General features: G+C 39.4%; 1 protein-coding gene across 2 annotated transcripts in view; it reads left to right on the forward strand.

Annotated features, from left to right (window-relative positions):
• LOC109636748 (CUB and sushi domain-containing protein 1-like) overlaps window positions 1–24,629 on the forward strand; it is a 380,253-nt gene that overhangs the window by 250,733 nt on the left and 104,891 nt on the right. For both annotated transcript variants that reach the window (XM_069528917.1, XM_069528922.1), the window contains exons 16-26: window positions 1,085–1,206; window positions 1,293–1,365; window positions 2,909–3,047; window positions 4,028–4,215; window positions 4,381–4,569; window positions 9,958–10,074; window positions 10,244–10,459; window positions 11,822–12,010; window positions 13,693–13,862; window positions 20,352–20,508; window positions 22,644–22,835. In XM_069528917.1, coding sequence (XP_069385018.1) covers window positions 1,085–1,206; window positions 1,293–1,365; window positions 2,909–3,047; window positions 4,028–4,215; window positions 4,381–4,569; window positions 9,958–10,074; window positions 10,244–10,459; window positions 11,822–12,010; window positions 13,693–13,862; window positions 20,352–20,508; window positions 22,644–22,835 — 1,752 coding nt within the window. The remainder of the gene's footprint in view (window positions 1–1,084; window positions 1,207–1,292; window positions 1,366–2,908; window positions 3,048–4,027; window positions 4,216–4,380; window positions 4,570–9,957; window positions 10,075–10,243; window positions 10,460–11,821; window positions 12,011–13,692; window positions 13,863–20,351; window positions 20,509–22,643; window positions 22,836–24,629) is intronic.

A 24,629-nucleotide genomic window follows, 5' to 3' on the forward strand; every position in this document is an offset into this window, starting at 1 on the left:
TTTACCCCAAAACGCTTTTTGCCCAATGGGAGGAAATGATGTGAACAAAATGTACACGAGGAATAACATGCCGCATACTTTTAAAATATGTTCTTGATGTCAGTCACACACTGACTCTTTGACATAAAATCAACAATATATTGCTGTCTTAGTTGGAGGTTATATTTTTACCTTTCCTCTCTTTCCCAGTCCAACTGTCCCTTCATCTTTCCCTTTTTTATTCACACACTACTTTGTCCTGCACTTTTCTTCCTCTGAAACACTCAAGTATTTAAAAACTCATATCTCCCCTTTTTCTTTGTGTACTTGACTTTTGCCTCTCATCTCCCTGTTCTGCGTTTACACATAAAATTTGAATATCTTGTGCTTTGTCACTTTGTGTGTTTTCTCATATATATGTATATATATTTTATCCCTCCCGGTATTTTCTACCGCTTCTTATTATATCAGAGTTTTTGAATGTGTGCAGGGTTATTTTCGATGAATGCCTTAGCTCTTGTATTCAGTATACGTGTGTATATTTGAGAACATGCTCATGTATGCAAATGTATTTCAATCTATCTGCCCGGTAATACATGTGCATATTCACATGTTTATCTGCCTCACTCTCATTTTTTCTCTCTATCCTTCTCTTTCCGTCCCTGCTCTCATTTCCTCTCCATTCGTAGCTAATCAACCTAAGACATGTCCAATCACTGGGTTTGTGCCTTGGTTTGTATCAGGTTAATCTCTGGAATGGGGATAATATAAGCTAAACATGACAGGGTTGAATCCACATGAAGATAATTCCATTCCCACATTTCCAAATCAGTGGAGATGTCACATTCCCTGACAGTGATACAGCGATGTGTTCGTGTTTTCTTTTCCTTTCTTGGGCAGAACCACTTCTCAGGGAACATTGTACCAATTAGTAAATATGTCTTTTGAAATGCTCTTATGATATCCAGTATATATATATATATATGGCATAATTTCATCTGTGCTCATTCACTTGTACAGGAATTAGCCTTTGTTTCATATTTTATTGGGTCCCATGTCATCTGGCTTCCATTTTCACCTTTCTCTCATTGTTCTCCTTCTGTAGCATTTGGTCAGAATGAATGTCATGACCCAGGCGTTCCTGTCAATGGTCAAAGGTATGGTGACCAATTCCAGCTCGGCAGCTCAGTGGCGTTTCGCTGTGATCAAGGATTCATTAGGACGCAGGTAATAATCAGATCCAAGTGTGAAGAAGCATGCAGTGTAATATAAGTGACTAATCTTTGCATATTATATTATTATCATTTTCCAAGGGATCAGATCAGGTCACTTGCATCATCCAGGACGGAAATGTCGTTTGGTCTGCGGCTGTACCTCGGTGTGAAGGTGAATATGAACAGATGCACGCACACACAGTCGTTCAGAGGACATTACATTTACTCATTTTCCTAGAGACTTACTCCTGTTTTGTCTACATAAGGAGGAAAGGTCCCAACAATATGATTGTGTAGAGAACAGACTTAGGCTCCTGCAACATGACTTATACCTGGACAACACACACACACACAAACTGTTTAATCTCTGTATGAGCAATGGAGAATCATTCAAAATGTTTCACTCGCCAGACTGTAAGGTGACAAACATTCAACCGTTTGGCTCTTGCTGTGCAGCTTAAGTGCGCTTACGCACCTTAGAAATCGTATAAATTTCCTCTTGTAATTGCTTTAGCCTCCAGCCTCCCGACACTCATTCAGGATATTTGCATGCATCTTTCTCTCCCAACAATAATCTTAAATGAGACTGGCACAAGTTCTGCCGAAACTCGTTCAGTGAGACACATTCATTATGCGGAGATGTATCCATGGTGTGCAGATAAGCTGCGTAATAATGGAAGGACAGTGAGTGTGCCATTATTGCAACACTTTTTGGATGGGAACCACTGGCCTTTGAGTGTATGTTTTTTTGTGTGTCCTCCATCTTGATTATATTGTCTAAATGACATTATCAAACGTTGCCTGTTAATAAATGGGATGGAGACGATCAAACTAAACAGAGTTGTCACCTTATTAAATACGGAGTATATGAGAAAATATTATCCCTCCCAGTGGACAAGGAAGGATGATGATGTTTTATTTCAGGATGACTTCGGCACAGTGCTTCAGTGTGAAGAGGTCGGGTTCCTTTTTTTACTCAAAGTTTGCAGTTAAGAGCGCAATCAAAAGGGCGAAGGTATCAGCTACTTGAGAACAGAAGAAGTGGTAAGAGTGCTGAACATAAGCCACTGCAAATTATATATTGTAGACATCTAAGATATGGATCATGAACTCATGGTCTAAAGTTTTGAAAGGCTGTTGCTCTGCATGTTAACTTCAACTCATCAGTAGACAGACAAAAGGAGAAAACCTAAGCTGATTAAAGTTATTCAAACTCAACTACAAGTAATTCTTGCATTTTAATGTACCATGATTGAGATTTTAGAGCTCTAAATGTTCGCTGTAAATTAATGTCGAGATGTGCCAGCGTCTGCCGCCCTCTGTGATTCGGGGAAACGAGGAAATGAGGAGCCACTTTTTGGCATCATTTGACTCATAAATATACTTGATTTCCTCTATAAATGATCTCGCTATAATTATTTTCCACCTTTTTCTAACAAGAGCAACGTAAAACTGTTTACTGTTGCACCAGACTGGCACATTTTGGGAAGGTAAATGTTTATGCATGAAATCTCGAAACCCAGAAAGGATTAGACAGCTGAAATAAATTGAGAAGATGATGAATCTGTTAGCTCAATGAAATATGAGCATCATGTTCGTACCATAACACAGTTACAAGAAAAAATGATTAATTTCTTTCTCTGCAATGGTGTGTGTGTGTGTGTGTGTGTGTGTGTGTGTGTGTGTGTGTGTGTGTGTGTGTGTGCACCCTGTAGCCCCATGTGGAGGCCATCTTACAGCTCCAACTGGTGTTCTGCTGTCGCCTGGTTGGCCTTCCTTTTATAAAGACTCTCTAAATTGCCAGTGGGTGATTGAAGCACAAACAGACCACGCTGTGAAGATCAACTTTGACAGGTTAGTAATTTGGTTATGTAAATATGGACGGATATTTTGTCTAGTTTCTTAAAGTTTTCTCACGGTAATCATTCAGATTGTTTTGAGTTGGATGATATAGTCATGAAGTGTCATGTTCTTTCCCATTTCTAGGTCAGATAGTGCATCATTTAGTTTGTCTTTCAGAAACATTATAAATTAGTCAGATTTTAAATGTGGTTGGTGAGTTTCTGCTGAGGTAAATGATTTATGTTGGTTTTTTTTGCCTATTTTTCCTGGAAATAAACCAAGAGCAGACGCAGCGTGGCCTGACATTGCTTTAGATAAAATCTGTCTTCTTTGTATGTAAATGCAGAGTTAATTTCACAGTCATGTGTGGTGCACAGGCTGGTTGTTGTTGTTGTTGTTCAGGTAGCTATTCATATAGCATTGAGATGAAATGCTTGTCCATTTTGTGTCAGTGTGTCAGAAAACTGTTGGTTTTCTTAAGAACCAGGTATTTAATGTCACCCATGTGATGCCCCCTGTCTAAATCAGCCACTATCTGATGTTTTTGATGGAGAGATTGATAAACAGGCCTCCAGGTACCAACTCTGATGCCACAACTGCACATAATTTCACAGTCAGTCTCCAAGACAAAGTACAAGCACTGAAAAAAAAAGTGAGACAGGGAGAAAACAAGTCAGTCGTTTAGCTAATTAGTTACACAAGATGGTTATGCATTATTTTTTTTGCCAAGTGTATTCCTAGAAAGGTCACCAGTCTGTTATTGTGCCTGCAATGAATTACTTCAACAAAATGAACACTGCTGGATTTAAGTTTTTATTTATTTGCTGCTGATTATAAAAAATATGTTTGCTGTTAGTTTTATTAGTCTGCACATTGAATATTCATACCAGTCATATGAATATAATCTATTTGTATGTCTGGTTATTGTGCATGTTTGTGTGTGTGTGTGTGTATGTGTGTGTGTGTGTGTGTGTGTGTGTGTGTGTGTCTAGGTTTCAGACTGAGGTCAACTATGATACACTGGAGATCAGGGATGGCCCCTCTGCCTCCTCCCCACTGATTGGTGAATACCACGGCACCCAGGCACCTCATTTCCTGATATCCACGTCCAACTTCCTGTTCTTGTTGTTCACCACGGACAACAGCCGCTCCGCAGCGGGCTTCAGCATCAGATATGAAAGTAAGGCTGATTGACTGGATGATAGAAATGTTTAGTGGACGCACACACTGTATCTCTTGCAGACGCTCAGAAGCAGGAGTGTTCATTTCAGTGTATAATTACACACACAGACACACACACATCTTTGACTGTGAGATATTTGTGCTTGTGTGATGTGATTCTCAGGTGTGAAAATGGAGTCAGACTCTTGTCTCGATCCTGGTATCCCAGTCAATGGTCGTCGCCATGGCAGCAGCTTTTCCATTGGCTCCCGCGTCTCATTTACATGTGACCAGGGATACACACTGAGTGATCAGGAGCCAATTGTCTGTGAGCAGAATCATCAGTGGAGTCACGCTCTTCCCAGTTGTGACGGTGAGAATCTTCTATTCTCTCATTGTTGCCCTCCTGATGAGGACCTGTGGTGGACTGAAGCCTTTAGCATCATATTCCAAAAAGAATTGAAGAGCAAGAACTGACAGTTATAGGAAGGAGAGGAACTCACAAGAATATAGGTTAAGTGTTGAGTTCTCTAAACAGAGAATAAGTGATTGATGGAAAAACTGTAATATATATATATATGTAATATAATAGAATTATACTTCCTGTACAGTCTGACCCAGCAGGTCACTTTGTTCCTTTTCTTCAGGTGACTACGGCCTTGCTCCTCTTGTGGTGCTCAAAATAAAAGCAGTATTTACAGGACATTTGTAAATACTAAGTCTTATGCTTGGCCAATGAAATGATCTTGATCTAAATGTTATATTGGCTGAATAACAAAGGGCTTGGATGTAAGATTTTAAGATTGCATTTTTTGTTTCTTAGAAAAAGTAGCAGCAGCTTTGTTAATTTGTAGCCTTTCCTGCATTTTAGAATACGAACCACCCATGGAAAAATTGTGAAACCCTGATCAGTCATTGCAGTTGATTAGACCATGAATCCATCTTTTCTACAGTTTTCTTTATTGTAGCTCTTCATCCATGCAGGGTCACAGGGGATGGAGCTAATGTCAGCTGACTTTAGGTCAGTGAACCCTGGTCAGGTCTCAAGTTATTTATTCACCCTCACCTATGGATAATCTAGTTACTAGAGCAATGCCTCCAGATCAGGTCTCAGGATCAATAAGGAAAGCTGTGCAGGTACAGGGAAAAATGTCATTTGGGATGTTTGAACAAGCTCGTAATGAGGCTATAATGCTAACCACTGCACCACTGCCCCAGTCCTGTCTTTCAGAATGGAAAATGTGATATGACCAAATCATTCGGAAATCTCTCAATATACTAAATGCTCTAGTGCTAGAAAATCAATTTCAGTTTTAATAATACTTAAAACTTCTAATAGAGGTATATTGGTTTTTTTGAGTTGCTGACTGAAATATATCATTGAGCTCTTAGCTAATTGTGACACTATTTTAAAGATTTGTGAGCCAAAGAAATAACACAGGGCAGATGAAGTTGAAAGGCACATTAACCAGTCATCAGGCAGGTATAAATTTAATAGATAGGCAGAATTTGGCAAGGAGCAACCAGTACTGCAGCAGCATTGTGCTCATATATACCTGACAACAGTACTTCACAGTTACATTTGCATTGTGGGGGGGCTAAGTACTGCAGCAGCATCAATGCCTGATGTGAGCAAGTACTTGAAAGCCACACCCCACAGTGCACACACACACACACACACATGCTAACAAGAAATTCTTGCACCAGACAGTCGGAGTAGGGCTCATTTTTGCTGCCTTTACGTCCTAAAATAGATACTTCTGTTTCAAACAGTGTCACTGTCACTGCCCACGGTGGCTCCTTTACATTGGTATGGTTATCAAGCAATACATCCAGGAGAGGATAGCACACAAACAATTTTCAGTAATACTGCTCCATTTTGTTTGTTTAGTTTGTATTCGAGAGCTTTCAGCAGACTTGCACAACCAAGGATGAAATGAGCTCAGACCACTGAGGGAAGTGTGTGCCGTGCGTGACGCACAGATGATGCTGATCTGTTGTGTCTCATGCATGTCTGTTGTTCACACAGGGAGTGTGTCAGCTGCTATGTGGGTTTCTGGTAAATTAACTGTATTTTCTCTATAGGCAAATGTACTTAACAAAGGTCCTGGATCACCTGGTCCTGGAATATGAATAAAAATATTGTTAAAAGAAATTCAGTCAAGATTCAGTCAACAGAAATGCTTGCGTGCTTTTACTTTGAAACAGCAACGGTTTCAAATATTTACCATTGTTTCATATTTGACAGACATAGACATTGATACTGTGGTAAAAGATCATTTTCACTTTTGCTGTTTGCCCAGGTGTTGAGCATATGAACCTTTAGCCAAGATGAGCCACAACATCACAAACTTCTTTCTTCCATACTAAGATACTAATTAACCCTAATGACTTTTTTTTTTTTTTTTATCATGGTGTAACGGACAGCCATAGTGTTAATGGTACAATCAATTCCTCCACTCCACACTAAGCACTACTACAATGGCTGGAATCGAAGTCCCAGCCTCAGTGAAATCATGTGGGTCACAGGCTGCACTGAAACAGATGCTCACTGGCCACTCTCAGGCCCTCGCTCAGCTCACTATTGTGGGAGATGAACACACAAGCGTCTGATTTGATCTGCCGATTGAAAAGAATCCAATTTGAAAGCCATAGTCAGGATGTCTCAACTTGGGAGTGAGTTCATACAGATGCAATCTATCTCACTGTATCACTCTTATAACATGAGCAGTTTTAAAACGGCCAAACGGCATTTCCAATTATCGGCTAAGCATGCAATCTCACCAGACAGCTGTCACATTTCAAGACTTTATTTGCTGAAACAGTTTGAATATCTCAACGAAGATTATATATATCGTGGTTTGCTTTTAGAGCAGATCATAGGCCTGGAATTTGTCAGACTGACTTTAAATTAATTCATCAATGCCTTTGCCAATTCTGTTACTTTGCACTTTTTTTTGTGACAATTTCACTTATCAAGTTCACCTGATTTGCAGGTTTTGGTACTGTAGGCGGATACCACTACAATATGACGTCTAGGATGTCTATCATCAGTTTATAGAAACAAAACAAAATCATCGTTAAAAAAACTCCCACAGCCAAAATTAAAGCAATGTGCAAAAACACAGGCACAAATAATTTTATTTACGGTATCATCTCAGATGCACGGTCAACAATTTCAATAGGATAATATCTTCCTTTGTCACTACACACTTTGTATAACACTGCCCCCAAAATCCTTTTCTGAAAGTTGTGCATCTGAAAGAAGAAAACAAAGTGATGTGTGGTCCCCCTGCAGGCATATAGAGACCATTCCCATTCACCATAATGCCAGAGCATCTGTTGGAGCGAACCACTCATCTTATTCCTGCAGGTCAGCTGAACCACTAAACAGATAATACACAACACTGGCTGCTCTTTCATGTGTCAGGCAGAATATTGAAGGGGCGCCGTGACATTTTAAAGCTCGGAGTCGGTGCCAAGACAACAACTTGCTAGAAGTGACCAAAGTCACAGTATCCCCTCTTAGTGAGAAAATCCATGACATCTTTAAAGGGGTAGGTAATTAAAGATAAAGAAAAAGCATGGAGGCAGGAACAAGGAGGACGAATGTAGCTAAAATCTGGTCTAATATCTTTCTCTTTCTCCCCCCCCACTCCCTGAAAAACAGTCCTTTCTCTTTCAGCATTCAGGCTCATATTTCTGCTCTGAAGGCTTTGATCTGTCTCTGTCTTCACACCTACACATCATTCATACACTGAAGAATGCACTTTTACCCACAATAGACACACTCATTCACAGACATCTGCGTGTGCCTCCCTCCACCAGGGTCATTTAGTCAGACTGTGTCCTAATTTTACCCGATGAGAGAGAGAGAGTAACTCTCATCAAAGCTACTCAACTCAAGCCCAGCTGAAATATGTCAATGATGCTAAACAATGAGATGGAGGAAAACATATATATAGAGAGAGATTGTGATAACGTCCATACATCCATGGCATTTTTAAACAAAAACAATCTTTGTCCACACAAGTGCTTTGGCTTCATATCACTTTTAGTAAGTGTACATACTAACACGCCTGAAAAAGCATATCACGTGACCACCCACGTTCACTGGGCATACGTGTGCCAGTGTTAACAGGAAGGCAAGAATGTCCTGCTCAAGTCCCGATGAACAGGAATTTAAGCTTGTTTCCTCCACGTGTAGACAGTTGTGTCACTGTAAAAATTTGAGTTTAACTACACAACAGTTGTTGGGAAAGACAACAGGGTCAGCGATGTTACGTATTTGTGTTATATACATGGTGACCAATGCCGGTTGTTTTCTTCTGGAAGGGAAGGAGCCTGATGATTCAGCCAAGGTTACGTCATCACACTTTAGAATAGTGTGGATGGAAGGTGTATCTGAAGCAGAGTTAAAGCTTTTCAAACAAAAATGTAGTGGTGTGGATGTAGCTTGAGATAAAGCAGCTCTACACACACACACACACACACACACACACACACACAAACACAAACACACCCTCAAAATATTAAGTGTTATAGCTAATGGAAAAAAAGAACCTTCCTCTGTTACATTTTTCTCTCCCCTGATTTGTTTTGCATTAACTCCAGCTCTGGCCTTCACCCTTTATTTCTTACTCTCTTGAGCTTCATGCAAAAGTTGCATATTTGATGTTTTACTTGGAAGGGAAGAATCTAAATAACATTTACTGCATGTTTTGTTATTGAGTATCTATCTTTCACATCCTGGTCAGCTGTTCCCCACATACAGATGTCATCTGACGTCTGTTTTTTTATTTCAGGGACAGATTGGGTTTGACTGAGAGTTGTTCTCTCCTGTTCATTTTGCAACACCTGTTAGGGCAGAATGACTCATTGTTATTCATTCTTATTGGTACTTAAAGTTTCGTGACATCATAACGTCCCACCATAGTTCCACCCACTTTCAACCAAACCAGTTCTAATCATAGACTCTTTGTAAAGATGGGCAAGTAACTGCTCCACAAAAGTGAAGCCAAAGAGTCTAGATTAGTTGATCTGTTGGCTGTTTGCTGTATAGATCGTAAAACCCGCCTCCTCCATGTTAGTGCTTTCGACATGGACCAAACGAAAAAGTTTAAGTTAATGTTCAATGCACTTTTCTCAAAGAGGATTTCTGTCATTTTTCGTAGTTCTTATCACACTGATGTGTGTACAAGTGCTAACCGTACTGATAAGTTGGGTTTTAATTAGTTATTTGAAGCTGTATAAATGGGACAATATGTCATGATTGACAGCTTAGACTCGTCTCATGGTTGGTGAAGATGCACAGACGATTCACAGACATCAAATGCACAAGATGGCAGCGTTGGTATCAAAGATATTTTGGTTGCATTTGTGGATAGTGGGAGCAAGTGGGGACATGTAACAAATCTGTCAATAGTGTTGACCACTGTACTGAGGACATGGGTATATTTCAGTAAAGGAATTATCCAGGATTTCTTTGAGATCTTTGTGTTTCTTGCTAAATATGAAAGGTTTGTACAGGACTTCTCTCACCAAACACATTGTGGCATGTCACAGTTGGAGAATCACAGGCGTGAAAAATGGAATTACTTCATCTTATGAATAGAACAGAGCCAGCATTAATGTTATCAGGAACACCTGGGCCTTTTCTAGTGTGACAAGATGTCCCCCGTGAAAAAGGCCTATAGTGTAACCGAAATTTATTCTCCTTCCCCCTTTCCACCCTTCTCTATCTGTCACTTTTTTTCTGTAGCTCTTTGTGGAGGCTATGTTTATGGTAAAACGGGGACTATTCTGTCTCCTGGCTTTCCTGACTTTTACCCTAACTCACTTAACTGCACCTGGACTATAGAGGTGTCTCATGGGAAAGGTAAGAGCACACAAACACAGACTCTGCCTTCATATGTTAAAAAACAAGTTTATTAAAGTAACTCTGTTTCTTGTGCTGTGTATCTGTGCATCCACTCGTGCATCCATCTTTCTACCCATCCCTCAATTCAATTGTCCATCTTTCCATTCATTCATTCGTGGATTTACAGGAGTCCATCTGGTTTTCCACACTTTCCATCTGGAGGAGAACCATGACTACCTGTCCATCACCGAGGACAGCAATTTCTTGGTCCCAGTTGCTCGACTCACTGGCTCTGTGCTGCCCCCTAGTGTCAGAGCAGGACTCTATGGGAACTTCAGTGCTCAGCTACGTTTTATATCGGATTTTTCCATGAGCTATGAAGGCTTTAATATTACCTTCTCAGGTAAGAGCAGTTGTGTTTTGTCAACATGGATGTAATTAACGATAAATCGTTCTCACTTTGTTTTCAGGATAGACTTGAGCTAATATCATAAAATACGGGAAATAGTTGTTACATAGATGCATTCATGTGAGCTAATATCATAAAGTGAGGTAAGGCGTTTGAAGTTTGAAAGCTCTTCACTAAACTGAAACAGAAATAGACATCGTTAAATCCAATTTTATGCCTTTTTAGGCTGATTAACTTTATAATCATTGTCACAGACCTTACATAAAAAATAAAATGGTGATGCTTTACTCTTAGCCCCATTCGAGACTCTCAACCCCTGTCCACTTTATAGTGTCACGTTCTTTTCTCATTGTGGTTTGCTGAGCTGTAATGGACTCATTACTACTACTTCACACTTGAAAGCCAAGTCTGACAAATGATGCAAAGGTCAGTTTACGCTTTATTAAAAGTGTGTTCAATTATTCAGTATTTTTAAGTTTTGGAAGAAGAAAAGATGATGTTGAACTGGTTGGTTGGTACATCTGTTAAGCTGCTCTACCTCCGTAAGCTCAGCAACTTCCCTGAGCTATGGGACCCTCCGGGATCGTCTCCCATGCAGGGAATGAGACAGTCCCCAGTGGAGCTATTTGGCTCTGTGTTTTGATAATACATAATTGCATAGGCAAAACACATCAACAAATACAATATGTATTTGAACTAATACCATAGTTTAACTAACAAATCTATGATTAATTATATTAAACTACGGGATTGATTTCAAAGCACTTCTGGAGTTTCAGGGTTAAACTTTGTTGTAGCACAATCTAATACAGTTGAAGTCAATGGTGAGTCCTGCAGACAAAATAAAACCTATATAATATCTCACTACTGCTCATGTGGTGTCATCCAAGTAGCTACAAGCCCCAACATTCATATTCGACTCGAAACAGCGTCATTTACACCAAGTTTTAGCCTAAATGTCCTCTGATAGCTCCCTTGTGGTGCATTCATGGACCGTTGGACGTGCTAATGTCCGCTAGCTTAGCCACTTCCAGTGGACTTTAGGCTAGTGGTGAGGAGATAATTTTGGGTGAACTATCTCTTTAAGCAACATTGGTTTAACTAATATATGTATTTACTATTAGCTAATTTATATGTTTGTGATATTTTCTCTGTCATTGTTAGATGTTGCTGCTGCTATATTAATGTGGTTTAAAATACTAGTTGTACGTCAATGCGCTTCTTTCTATTTACTTTATATATATATATATATGTGTGTGTGTGTCATACAAGCTGTTCCTACTGTATATTGCACACGACTTTAGTCTTTTTATTATGTATTCTCAACAATGTTATTTCACTCTCCTGGATGTTTAGAGTACGACTTGGAGCCCTGCGAGGACCCTGGTGTGCCGGCGTACAGCAGGAGGACGGGATTCAGATTTCGAGTTGGGGACTCGCTGGCCTTCTCTTGTTTCCATGGCTACCGACTTGAGGGAGACAGCAAGATCACTTGTCTGGGAGGAGGCAGGCGAGTCTGGAGCAACACACTACCACGATGTATAGGTAAGACACTGAAGTACACATAGACTCACTGACTGAGTTGTGTCTCAGAGAAAATGGGAAATAATTGGCAGTGCATACAAAACAAATGAAGGTGATGAAGGAGTGTGGACTTTACACTCTAAACTCGTTGAACTTTCCTTATACAACAGAACAATACACAAAGTAATGTTGCTGTGTCAAAAGTATTTCTGCCTTCATTATTTATAGTTTGCAGTGGTTTATCTTCTATGACAATATCTGGTAGCTTGTAAAATAAAACTTTCAAATTAACTTCTTCAGCACATGAATGAGCCTGAGGGTGAAGTATCAGCATTTTCATGGTTGTAACTCACCAATGTTTTATTGCTGACACAATGGTAATTTACTATTATTTGACTGGTTGAGTGTTGGTTTTATATGCCAGGATTTGGCTTTTAGCAGGTCATAATTTGCTGGTATTTGATGAGTATCAGTGTTGCCCTGGATGCTGCTGGTAATTTATGAGAGGCTGACTGGTGGCTGCTGGTAATTTCCAAGCCCCCAAAAAGAGCAGACTGAAACTGCAATAATAGCACTATCTGTCAAGAGATCAGACCTGACTTAGAAGAAACCGAGCAACAGCAGCTGGCAACGTCCACTGGGTTCATCCCTCTCTGTCTTTCTAAATGTCCGTCTCTTAACTTCTCTGTCTCTCTGTCTAACTTTCTGACTGTTTCTCCTCCTCTCCCTCAGCATTTCCTCAGTCCTTGGGTAGATAATTAGGCCATTAGATGTTTTATGAAAAGCGTTAATGCTGTGTCTTTTGTTAATCCCATTTTCCCTTTACTAATTTCTCACTGCATATTTTCAAAGGGTTCTTGACTAGGTCCATCGACTATCTTCTCTTCTCTTAAAATTTCTCTTGTCACCCCATTCTTCTCCCCTTCACTACCCTCTTTTTTTCTCACACATTCCTGGCAGCATCCTTGAATTTAGGCACCCTATATTCTGCTTCTAATCTGCTTTAAAAGAAAACATTTACAAAGATGTTGTTTTGCATTTCAGATTTGTTCAGATTTGATACAAACTGTATCTTTTTTTATCTGAGTGAGTTCCATATTGTTCCACACCGCCTTCTCTCTTGTCTATCTCATTACTTCAATTTCCTCTTTATCCCTTCCCAAGCAGTGGTGGTCCTCCTCAGTGGGAGTTAAAAGCCTGCTCGGCTCACTTCTTTTCTCCTCTCCTCATTTACATACGACAAAACTCTATTTGCACAAAGTACCACTTATTTGAATTCCTAAACTTTGATAGGCACTGCACCTGACAGATAATTCTGTATAATTTATAGGAAATACATTTTCTAACAAAATCATCCAGACCTGTTTCTCTGCAGTGTTTTTCATTTCACCCTCTCATGTTGAATGTGTTTGCTGCTCATTATGTTTGTTGCCATTGTCTTGTTTAAAGTACATTTCAAACGTACATTTCAGTTCTTTTAAGCTGCTGTATATGCTTCATTGTCGTCATTATCATCATGTCTGCTTATTTGAACAAGGCTTGTGGTCGTTAAGGATGTGCTATTTTCCTCTAATCTCTCTTTTTCATGTAAAATTATGTGTCCTTTTACCATCTCAGGTATTGTGACTGCTCAAAAATAATTAGGTAGAATTGCTGTGATTTTGATCCACAGTGTCCCTGTCCCTTTTCTTCTCTTGCTGTAGCTGAGTGCGGCGCCTCCTCATTGGGGCCAGAAGGCATTCTCCTTTCTCCCAACTTCCCCTCAAACTACGATAATAACCACGAGTGCATTTACCGCATCACGACTGAAAAGGGCAAAGGAATCGGGCTGAAAGCTGAGAGCTTCTCATTGCAAGATGGAGACTATCTCAAGGCATGTACACACACACACACACACACACACACACACACAATAATATGCACATGTTAACAAGATCAGCTTTTCCCAATCAGGTTGCACATGGATGGCTCCTTTATTCAACGATTCAGGCACACATATAAACACAAACTCACAAGAATCAAATATAACTATAAGATGAAACACAATCATCGGTTTTTTAGTACAACTGTGTTTCATCATGGCTTCAAATGGCAAAATAAGAATTTCTTTTTTAATCTAAATTAGTTTTAAGGTTTTATATGATGAGGGTAGTGAAAACAAGGACCATCGTCAGCAGATGTGAATAGTTTAGCCAAAAGTATCAACTTGAATACATACAAACACCTAAATATTTGAAGACTGACTGCAGATATAACGATATAACTACTATTAACAGAGTCAACTCAACTTGACTTGTGAATATCGTTTTTATTAATGGTTGTCATTTCATTACTTCCCCATGGTTTTCTTAATTTATTTATCCAGAATTGCATTTAGCTACCTGATACAGGAACAGGGATAAACTGAACAAACGTTTAATTTCAGGGAGGTTGGAATGGTTTCATTACTCTCTCTTCTTTATGTAAAGGAGCTTGTGCTATTTCTGCTCAACCAATGTTATTACAGTAGGTGATAGAATGAACCATTGGTCTATCACTGTTTGCAAAAGTCAGTCAAGAGGAAAACAAATACAGCTCTTTTATCAGGAGGAGCCCTCAGTGCCTGTCTCCAGTCCTGATATAACTGCTGCTACAGTAACATCTATACTCAGTTCTTTTGGACCTGCCACTGTTGTGGTTGCCACTTTTTGCTGTTGTCAGACTGAAGACAAACCAATAACTGCCTACAGTTGCTTCCTAAAATCACACTGATTGGTCTGAACCACTGTGATTCAGCCACAAGCAAATAGTTTGGAACCTGGCAAGATTGAGCTTGCTAGAAATCCAGCTGCCCTGCAAGATTACTTTGGAAGAGACTATCACTGCCATCTGCTCCCGGCAAGAAACCACAGCCAGCGCTCGAGAAAACTTATAGCACATATAGCACCTTTAACACAGAACCAAAGAACTACCTTGAATGAGAATTTCTCCTCTATATATTTTACGTCTCTCTGCATCAAACATATTTTGTTGCAGTGCTGAGTCCAAAGTTTTTTTACTCTAGCCTATTCTGCAGGCTTTTGTTCCAGCAAGAACACCTGGCCCAATTAAGATGTCAGGAAACGTGTAGTCCTTCATTATATGAGGCGTTCAAGAACAAGACTGGAAACACGAGCAACCGGAAGGACTTTGAATCCTTATTCTATCCAGTATGTAGTTAAATTGTATTACCAAGGTCCAGGTCCCAGATGTTAGATGTGTTAAACATTGCTGTAAGAAGCAATAACATCCCTGCAGGGGTTTATTACCCATGTTCTCTATTAGTGCTCCTGCTGCAGTGGCCATCCATGGCTGAACGAATACATGAGAAGCAGAGGCACAAGGGATCAATTCTTCCTCTCTTAACCCCTTTAAGAAACAGATTGTTCTATAAGTCTATAGTATTACTGTTATATTTGGAGGTTAACCCTGGGTTTGATACACTTATGGTGAAAATTTGGGTCAAGTAATTCCAAATGCTGTAATTGCAAATCAACCTTTGCAAAGCTGTAAAATAAATCTGCATAAGCATTTTAATCATTTTAAAGAATGTTTTATTTACAACTACAAATGTTTGATTCATTTGTGACGTGTGATAGAGAAAGTGCTGCACATAGATGCATTGTACGAATGTATGTGAATGGCAAAACCGCAATGTAAAGAACTTTGAGTGGTCATCAAGACTAGAAAAGTGCTTTACGAATACAGACCATTACTATTTACAATCTCAAAATCAGTTAGAGCCTAGTTTGTGCCAAAACATATAATAAGAATAAGTTTATTGGATTTTTTTTCTCAGTTTGCTGGTGCCCTTGTGAATTTGTAGGATTTGTTGTTGTCATGATGTGCATGCAAGGATTTAATTGAATCATTTACATAGTACAAACTTGTGAATGTCTGAACTATAAAGAGAATTACAGATGTTTTCAAGACTCATTATTCTGTATAAGTGCTCTCTCGGGAATTTGTGCCCACTTCAGTGTCAGTTAAGAACAGCTGCGTGAGCTATTTTACTATCTTGATGCTGTCCTACAGACATCTTCTAAAAATGTTTTTATTCACAGTGCATCTTATCGGTATTAGGCCTGTGGGCATGGTTGAGCCAGTATGTGGTTGGAGCGTATTATCAGTATTAGGTGTAGAGCATTGGCTCAGCCTGCCTGTGGTTAAATTGTGTTTGGAGATTTCTCACTGAAGTTTAAAGTGGCTCAACGTCATTGTACGAAGTGGAAACGTTCCCAGTGGAACAGCCATCACAAAATCAAATCTCCCTGAAAGAAAGGAAAGTCACACCAAGTTAGGTTTGTGTTCTTCACACGATATTTGACATAAGATTTACGGTAACACAACACACTGCGTAATTACTCCAGAGATGGAGTCTAATCTTTCATACCAACACTGTGCCAGTATACCACATGCCCAAACTTATACTTCACTTATTTATTTAACTACTGGGTAGCGCTGCTATAATTACAGGGTTGTGGGATATGTTGTTATGTGATGTTGTTTCGCTGTGTTATGAACAGGGTATTGTACATTTTGCCTGAACTGTCTATGGCTTTTATAGTGAAGGATGCAGGTTAGCATTTTTGTTTTTCACATTTCTTAGGTTATTCATATTTTGTTTATATACCATCAGTATGATTACATTAGTAATTAGTATAATGGGTTTCTCGTTTTCTCAGAGGGTATGAATTCACTCTGCTCTCTCTCTTTTGTTGTAAATGTGAAGCTAAGTTGTTAAACACACATGTCATGTTAGTGTAGTCTCATTGTAATGTTTAATTTAGCTCATTGTCATGCATAAATCTGCTAATTGGGGTGTAGTGCAGCATGTCATGCTAAAGAGTTCTGTTTAGACTGTTTGCTTGCATGGAGCATTTAGTGACTTTACTCATGATGTTACACAGGCACTGAGATCACGTAAACAAGATAAAACCCTTTGAATGTCCTGTTTCTTCACAATAACATTTGGTGTTGCAGTGGGTCGGAAAATAAACTGCTGCAGAGACATTCCTGAGAAGTTAAACGATGCAACCCATTAATTTTGTTTTTGTGTGTTTGTTCCTTTGTGTTATATTGTGTTTTTAGCTGAATGCTCAGAATCCCTTTTTACTATTTTGTCAAAAAATATATTCAAAAGTCTCATTCAAAAGTAATGTAGTAAGTATGTAAAGTTTAGACGGTTGTGATTAAATTATCTGTAGCCTACTACAGCCAGCTTGTGTGATGGAACTGGGTATTAATATGGGCAATGGCTATGTACACGTGTCAGTTAGTTATAAATTTCCCAAAGAATTAGCGGAAAGCCAAGTGCAAACTATAATGAACTAGAAGGAAATCCCCAAAGTGCCACTTCGGCTTGCAATTAGCATGCCACTCCCCAGGCTAAGCGTGATGGAGCCAATGCCTGCTACTGCAGCTGAACACAGACCATTTGTTTCACAAGGTTTAGGCTAAAATCTCCTGTAACAAATTAACCAGATCATTCCATCTCCTTCTGCTTCTGGTGTAGGTTTTTGCCCTGGTACTGTAGGGGAAAAGAATAGTCAGGCTCAAATCGCCTAAAACATCCTTTAATACAGTGCTTGACTAATTTTACACCGATGTACACCAGCCCCAAGGAGGGGAAGAGAGAGGGTGAGGGAGAAACAAAATGGGGGTGTGCGGGAATTGTTATGAAAATTGAGGTGGTGAGAGAGCAAGCGGAGGGAGAGAGTGAGACAGACAAAGAGAGGAGGGGTGGCAGATGGTGACATGTTGATTTATGAGCTGCAGGGCTTTTTCATTAACCATACTGAGTTTTACAGAAACTGAGAGGAGAGAAAGATAGAATGAAAGGGGGAGAAAAACAGAAAGCAGGAGAGACAGGCGGTAAAACGCAAACTTTTGGGGACACTGACAGAACTGGAGGGATGTGCAGACGTGGAAACAGAGAAGGGAAATAAAGTTTTAAGAGAGTAATGCTGCAGATATTATTATACTGCTCCTCTGTTTTCAAAGAATCTTAGCTCATTTTCACTTTGTCCTTTACCAGGTCCCTCTATTTTCTTCTCCTCTCCGTCAAAACCACACTCCCACTACACTGTTATTTGGCTTCATGCAGAAGTGTCTCCTCCGTCGCCTTAGCCCTTTATCTTTGGCGCTCCTGCCACCTGCAGACCTGTCACCACCAATCTGCAGAAATGTCCCCGACTGGCAAATATAAGCACTAGCAGTTCACATTTATATTCCAGCTGTGCAGTAGTATTATGAGGTACTTCAGAGTCCTAATTCTCTCCTTCACACTGCAGTCAAAAGTAGACTGCACTTCCCAAACTACTACTTCCCCACACATTGAAGCCGAGTCATCAGTAGAATTTAGATGAAAAAAGTTATCTCAACACAAAAAAGTTTTTTGATGTCAGATATTTTGTATCTAGCTCTTGAAATGTTTAAACATTAACCATATAAATGTGTCCATTTTCTTCTGCCTACAATCCTCTACTCTCTATTCTCTCTCTCAGGGCATTGCAAACAGTATTCTCCCTAAAATATGGCTAAATACACAGCTTCCATTTGTCAATAGCACAGTTCACTTTGTATGTATCTAGGTTAGCTCACTCAGGTTCCAAAAGACAAACTATGCGTTTACTCACGTTTTAGAGAAACTGTACCCCTAAATGTGTTTTTGAGCATTAAACAAAATTCTATGACTATTCTTTGATAATATACATTTACTTTGGTTTTAATATCATATTTATGACCAATTTTATAAACAAATTGACATTTTTGGGTTGACCATGGCTCAAAATACTTTAAAAATGTTTGAAACTGTCTTGGACCTTGCAGGGCCAATGCAAATGTCATCTACTTAGGGATATCTCTGTGTCAAGACATTTATATATATTTGAAAAGGTGAACACGTTCTAATCAAAGGTGGGAGGCTTTCGCCAACAACGATGGCTCTTGAGTGGGAAACTGAAAGGTAGATGGTGTATCTTGGCCCTGCCTCCCAGCACTGCGTTCTCAAGGCATTTTTTACATTTTCAGAGAGAGACTCTTCAGCCTAAACTTGAGGTGAAGTTACACTTTAAAACACAGCGGGCAACACATTTTGATACGAGCGATGTGTGCACATCAGCCCTTCGACTGGATGCTGTTACACGTTGTCATTTGTGTTATTAAACTCAGGCTTGCTTAGTGTTGCCAAGCTGCAATGCTCTTATTTGGCAGCCTTCACTTTACCCACTGCATCTCCTTGTCTCACAGAGCACATTGACGAGAAATTACCTCCAGCTGTTTTTCTCTGGTCTGTGCTGCCAGTAAACAGTTGATGATCATAATTCAAGTGATGAGAAGCAAAATTGTCATATTGAATAAGATTGAGGCAAAATAGCCAAGATGCCAACATCTTCATTAATTTCACAATTCGTATAAATTTCACTCTCCTGTTATTTTCACCTCCTCTAAAATGCACAGCAGAATCTCAAACCAAGTCACACACACAAACACACACTCGCTTTGACTTACTGTTCTCAACAGTGTTTAGGTAACATACAAACTGAGGCCACTAGGTTTACTGACCATTTCTAGGAAACACACTGTATAACTCCTCAGCAGTTTCCTCTGTAGAGCAGTCTGTAGCACTATAACTTTTTAAAACATAAATACAAATTTAAAACACTTATCAAACCTAGAGACACCTTCAACTGTGAATAAGCTTCTTTTTATTTTTCATCTAGGTCTGCATTATCCCCTCTGCCAATACTCAAATTAAAGTGATACTTAAATCTGCTGCTTCCCGCAGGTGCTAGACAAGGATTAAACTGCAATATTTCTAACTGTGGTTATACAACATCCTCATTTCACCACTTTAATTGTTGTAAACAACATTTCAAGTGTGGTAACCAATTTATTTACCCACCATCAACATTTTGTTTCCTGTCTCTCTGGAATTGTTGCAGAGAAATCTTGATTGTTGATCATTAAAAAAAGAGGTTTCATCATTTCTGCTTACTCTTATAAAGCCTCTTAACATCTCACTTGTGACCTTAGAAACCACCATGTGATATTTGAGCTCCATCTTTGAGTTGTTTCACAAGATCCATGCTGATGCAAAGCTCAGGAAAGTGGCTTTTTCCTGCTATAACTGAAAGTCTTTGCCCTTCGTGTGTTATTGGGTATTTTGGGGACTCACAGCAAAACAAATGTGCGATTGTATCAAGTATTCCACACCAAGTTTTAGCACTGCAAGGTGCGCCCATGTTTTCTCAATGTGACAGGTGCTCACTTACACCTCTGCGAAACCACATAAATCCTCACCTTTGTATCTGTTGCCCTGTTCCTGTCTGTTGATTGATAGGTATATGACGGAGAGAACACTTCATCCCGTCTCCTTGGCAACTTCACACGTGACAGCATGACGGGTTATGTCATCAACAGTACGTCCAATCACTTGTGGCTGGAGTTCAACAGCAATGCCTCTGGAACCAACCAAGGTTTTCGCCTCTCATACACAAGTGAGTCACCTTTGAGAAATTGTAACAGAATTACTTATTAAGGTAGATACTGTATTTACTTTTACAACCATGGTGTGTGGTGCTGTGGAGGCTTTATTCAGGTATGGCAAAAAATGGAAATACTCTTTATCTCACATGCACACGAACAGTCTCATCGCCAAGGTCCTTAATTGAAAACTAGAGCAGCAGGGATTGTATTGGACTGCCCTCATGAATATTTCTCATGTCTGCCCTGTGCCACAGTCAAGTATTTCTTCAGTGCCACATACCAGACCAACATAGGAGTCGTACCACACAACTCCAGAGAAGCAAACATTTTCTTTTACTTCTTATAGTGGAAAGAGGTCAATATTCTGAAATTTCTATTAAAGGTAGAATCTAAAGTACAAGAGTATGTTACCAAGAAAACAGAAACGACAACACAAATGCTGCGCAAGCTCTCGTTTTCTCTCATGTGCATAAACACACACACACCTTAATTGCTTTTAAGAGAGTCTGTTAAGAAGGCACGACCAGCTGCCGTGTAAGTCAAAGAGGCTATTAGGTGAGTATTTATCTGAAAGTCATTAAAGGTGAGAAAGTGTCACATCTGGAGTGGGGGTGTGGCTTGACGGAGGGATAAAGGACAGAGGTAGATGCTAGATGGATGCTCTGCATGTCAGTGAAACCATTAGACAGTGAATCTGCAAGTTATTAAATTGGGGAAGGTGTCACCTTCTGCAAAGTTCTGCAACGATGGAGTAACTGATGGATAACAGAGACTGAGACAAAGAAAACAGCAGAAAGGAGAAAGAGGCGTCTGACGGGCAGTGGTGGTTTCTTAAATATGGACAGGGGCTGTTAAAGCACTTTATGGTTTTAAAGCTGTTTTAATAAAGTCATAAGGATTCAAACAACAGTACAACATATTGATAAGAAAGGTTGACAGAATTGTAATGCATATTATTTTCAGAGATGGATATAGAAAGGGTTTATGATTTTACAGGTAATTGCTAAAACTGGTGACAGGTAACGTGAAATGTTGCTGTCTGTGTAAAACACAAAAGCTTCACCAGGAGTAAATTGTGATTACACAGTGATGACAACCAATAACAGGATCCGTTTTACATATATAATTACATCACTTAACAGTCGAGAGGAGATCTGAGGAGATTGCTGTTATCTAATCAAATCATTTGGCACCCTCCGCCAAATAGATACTCCACAGTCTTTATGATTCACCTCAGGTTACCAAAAAATGTTTGAAATATCATTTGAATGATTTCGGTTAGCTGAAATCCATCCATCATCCATCCAGCCGTCCATCCAGCCGTCCATTCATCCATCATCCATCCATCCATCCATCCATCCATCCTTTGAGATTATCTAGAGCCAGTTTTCAAAAGGCACCAGGGAAGTCTATGGTGACTAGATGAGATGAATAGATATTACCATGCTGAGTCTTCATATGTATATGTATAAATATCAATAAATACTTGATTAGATGATATTTTCACTATGATGTCAGGTCACAAGTTGACTTATTTGTAAGTTACACTTTACTGATAGTGACCTGCTCACTGTTATGTATGGATGTGTTGGTGACATTGTTGTGTCTTTGTTTATCCATCTGTCTTTGAGGCGAGGACGTTTCTTCTACTTTGATAACTTTAAAACAGTGTGCAGTGTGCTCATTCAAGTGTACATAATATTTTTGTTTATGTGGAATGTGGTATTATAGTTTGATGTTTTTCCCCCAGTTTCATGTAAGGAACCAAACTTTCAGCCCATAAATATTACTGCTGGCACTTCTCACTACTCATCATTATGTCCTTCAGAGAAGGGAAAAGCCCATACATTTTTCAAATATCAGAAACTAGTATATGAGTAGAATCTCTACAAATGTCCATCGCTTTCACTGCAGCTGTCACGTAGTTTTTCAACATTATGTGAGCTGTGCACTTGATATTATCAGCACTGAGTGTTCAGACTCAATTTTCTGCAGAAGCAGTGGAATTCAGTAAAAGAATAGTATGACCTCTTGTCCAAAACAGCCCTGAATCATCCTGTTCATTTATGCAATGTTGTCTCACTGCATGCACAGGAAAACCTATTCTGTTAGTTTGAAAATACCTTGTGTGTGTTTGTCTCTCTAGGTTTTGACTTGGTACGCTGTGAGGAACCGGGTGTCCCTAGTTATGGCTATAAGATCCAGGATGACGGTCATTATGCCAACACTTTTGTCCTCTACTCCTGCAACCCTGGATACAGCCTCCACGGCAGCAGTACACTGACCTGTCTCAGCGGGGACAGACGTGTCTGGGATAAACCACTTCCTTCCTGTATCGGTTAGTATGTCAACATGTGTGCAAGTTTTATGTACATCAATAATTCATGACTACAAGATCTGAATTATTCACCTCAGTGAGAAATGTAGCCTGGCTATGCAGCAGTCTACTCCTGTCTGTTTCTGAACTCCAGAAAGAGCATTAGGGCTAAAAGAGAGTTAGTGATTGAGTCAATACAGGGGGAATAGTTAAAAATGACAGCATAGGGATTGATGGAAAATATTTGAAGTGGTACTAACACACCTGACTGGGTAAAAACTGCCATTACTGATCCATCAGCCTATGTACACAAGAGTATCTTCACTCGGGCATCAGAGTTAGATTTTAGTGGACCTCTGTGTGTTTTAAGGATGGCATGGTTAAGGTGCAAAAGTAAGTGATTACCGTCTGAATTGAACCTTGATGAATTTGTAATGTAAGTTAGACTACTTCCTTGTAACCTGAAGGTGTGCACAGTATTTTATGCTAAGTACTTTGACAGAAGCCTCAGCTTTCTGTTTTATTCTTAACATGCACAGTAAATAGAATATTCTATCAGGAGACACTTTTTATGCCTCCACGCTGGCGACAGCTGTGGCCAGAGGCATTATGTTTTGGGGTCGTCCATCCATTCGTCCATCCCATCCTTGAGAACACAATATCTCAGGAGCAACAAGAAGGGATTTCTTCAACTCTGGCACAAACGTTTCTTGCATGAACTGATTAGAGTTTGGTAGTCAGAGGCAGTCAAAGGTCGAACAAGGAACCAGAGGCAATGAAAGAAGAAGCAGCTCGTTAAAACAACCAAGCATTTCAGCCCTGTCAGAGAGTTTATGTGAGTCCTTAATGCCTGGAGGAAGCTCAATGCCTTTTTGTTTCCAGTGAAAGATTTAATATTTAAAAGGTCAAGGTCACTGTGACCTTACTTGACATGTTTTGGGCCATAACTCAAACAGACATGGATGTAAACTGCAACTTAATGTATTGGTGCAGACCTGCGAGGCAGTAATTCTAGTCATCAGAAAGTGATGTTATGTAAAAACACTATTGACTCATCTAGAATTGTTGCCTCTTGAGACAAGGATCACATGATTATGACGTGTGTATCTTTTCAGATACTGAACAACACAGACTGGAGTGAAAGTGCAGCCATATGCACAATACTGATCACTGCATCATATCTTACTTCCAATTAGTTTCCCTTTGATTATTTGTGAACACAGTGAATATGGTGGCAAAGATTTCACCTGGAGACATTAAACTCTTCTATATCATATGTGTTAAGACTACTCATGATAACAATGATTATTGGAACAATATTCAGACTTAGATAATTCTGACTGATTATTCAACAGTAGACATGTGATGGTGCAACATGGCGAACTTCAGGAAAACACTATTCTTAATTTCATGTGATAGATATGATGTGATAGAGACTATTGAAATATAAATATGAACAGTATATTCCATTTCTGCTAACAGAAAAAAAACGTAAGTCAAAGTGCTTGCTCATTATGGGAACTGTGCGTTTCTCTAGACATTTAAAAAAAATAAATAAATAAATAAGTAAATAAAAATGTAAATTTTATCGACCTATTAAGACAGACTGCTAAGTTTTGTTTTAAGACTGGTGAAACACAGAGGCTGAATGTCACGTAAACACATTTAAAAAAGGAACATAAAAACAACTGTTAAGTCGTATCTACTTCATATCCATTTTTAGTGGAAAGGTCATAACATTTTGTAAATAATTTCATGGGAGGACTGCTAGAAAGCCTGATATAATATTAAGCCATCACATGACTACTGCTCTGA

This window comes from Paralichthys olivaceus, chromosome 1 (genome assembly GCF_024713975.1).
Source record: "Paralichthys olivaceus isolate ysfri-2021 chromosome 1, ASM2471397v2, whole genome shotgun sequence".
NCBI lineage: Eukaryota > Metazoa > Chordata > Actinopteri > Pleuronectiformes > Paralichthyidae > Paralichthys > Paralichthys olivaceus.